The sequence below is a fragment of the Neopelma chrysocephalum genome, unplaced genomic scaffold (genome assembly GCF_003984885.1).
Source record: "Neopelma chrysocephalum unplaced genomic scaffold, ASM398488v2 Primary Assembly neopelma1_116, whole genome shotgun sequence".
Lineage (NCBI taxonomy): Eukaryota > Metazoa > Chordata > Aves > Passeriformes > Pipridae > Neopelma > Neopelma chrysocephalum.
This window is the reverse complement of record NW_020897778.1, coordinates 1,365,085-1,365,727: the sequence shown is the minus strand read 5'-3', so window position 1 is coordinate 1,365,727 and position 643 is coordinate 1,365,085. Positions and strand designations below refer to the sequence as shown.

At 48.7% G+C, this 643-nt stretch overlaps 1 protein-coding gene across 6 annotated transcripts in view; it reads left to right on the top strand.

The window, feature by feature from the left end:
* Window positions 1-643, top strand: part of CABP1 (calcium binding protein 1) — a 26,629-nt gene that overhangs the window by 12,734 nt on the left and 13,252 nt on the right. For 3 of the 6 annotated variants that reach the window (XM_027696895.1, XM_027696897.1, XM_027696896.1), the window contains exon 2: window positions 13-261. The exons of 2 other annotated variants lie outside the window; for them this stretch is intronic. In XM_027696895.1, coding sequence (XP_027552696.1) covers window positions 217-261 — 45 coding nt within the window. In that variant the 5' untranslated portion in view covers window positions 13-216. The remainder of the gene's footprint in view (window positions 1-12; window positions 262-643) is intronic. One more of the 6 variants, XM_027696899.1, reaches the window with a different exon arrangement.

Here is a 643-nt window from a genome sequence, read left to right as displayed (position 1 = left end):
CATCTCTTCAAGAAAGTGAACATAGAGTAAAATACGGAGAGAGAGAGGCAGAGAGAGAAAAAGCTCCCTGAAGAGGGAAAGCCCCAGCAGCCAGTAGCTGTTTGGATTTGCCTGGCGCTGCCTTTCTTGCTTTGCTCCCAAGGAATACCTTTAATGGGATCAATTGCTTCAGTTCCTTTATAACCAAGTCCAACGGAAAGGCAGCCTCAACATATTATGGGCAACTGTGTGAAGTCTCCACTGAGAAACCTCTCTAAAAAGGTATGTTCCCTGAATCAAAGTGCGCTGTGCATTTCCAGCCCTGCTTCTTGGGATGGGTGACATTGTGGGCAGATGGGAATGGGAGGTGGGAGAAACACAGAGATGTGTACAAAGGGTTCAGCTCCATTCACCAGACTTTTTGTGTAAGAGCTGCTCTTGCAAGTGCAGCCACTAGAGCCCAGGACACTGAGAGCCATAACGTGTGTAAATAAACGTGTGTAGGCTTGTGTCCTGCTCAGTGTGTGTGCACAGCTGTCCTCTGGGTAGGTGCAAGCATGTGCTTTGTTGATGTGCACAGTGTGCTGGCACACTTCTGTACAGGCATCTTGATGTGTGTGTGCAGGTGTGTGAGTTTGTGCGTGTGCAGGTGTGTGAGTTTGTG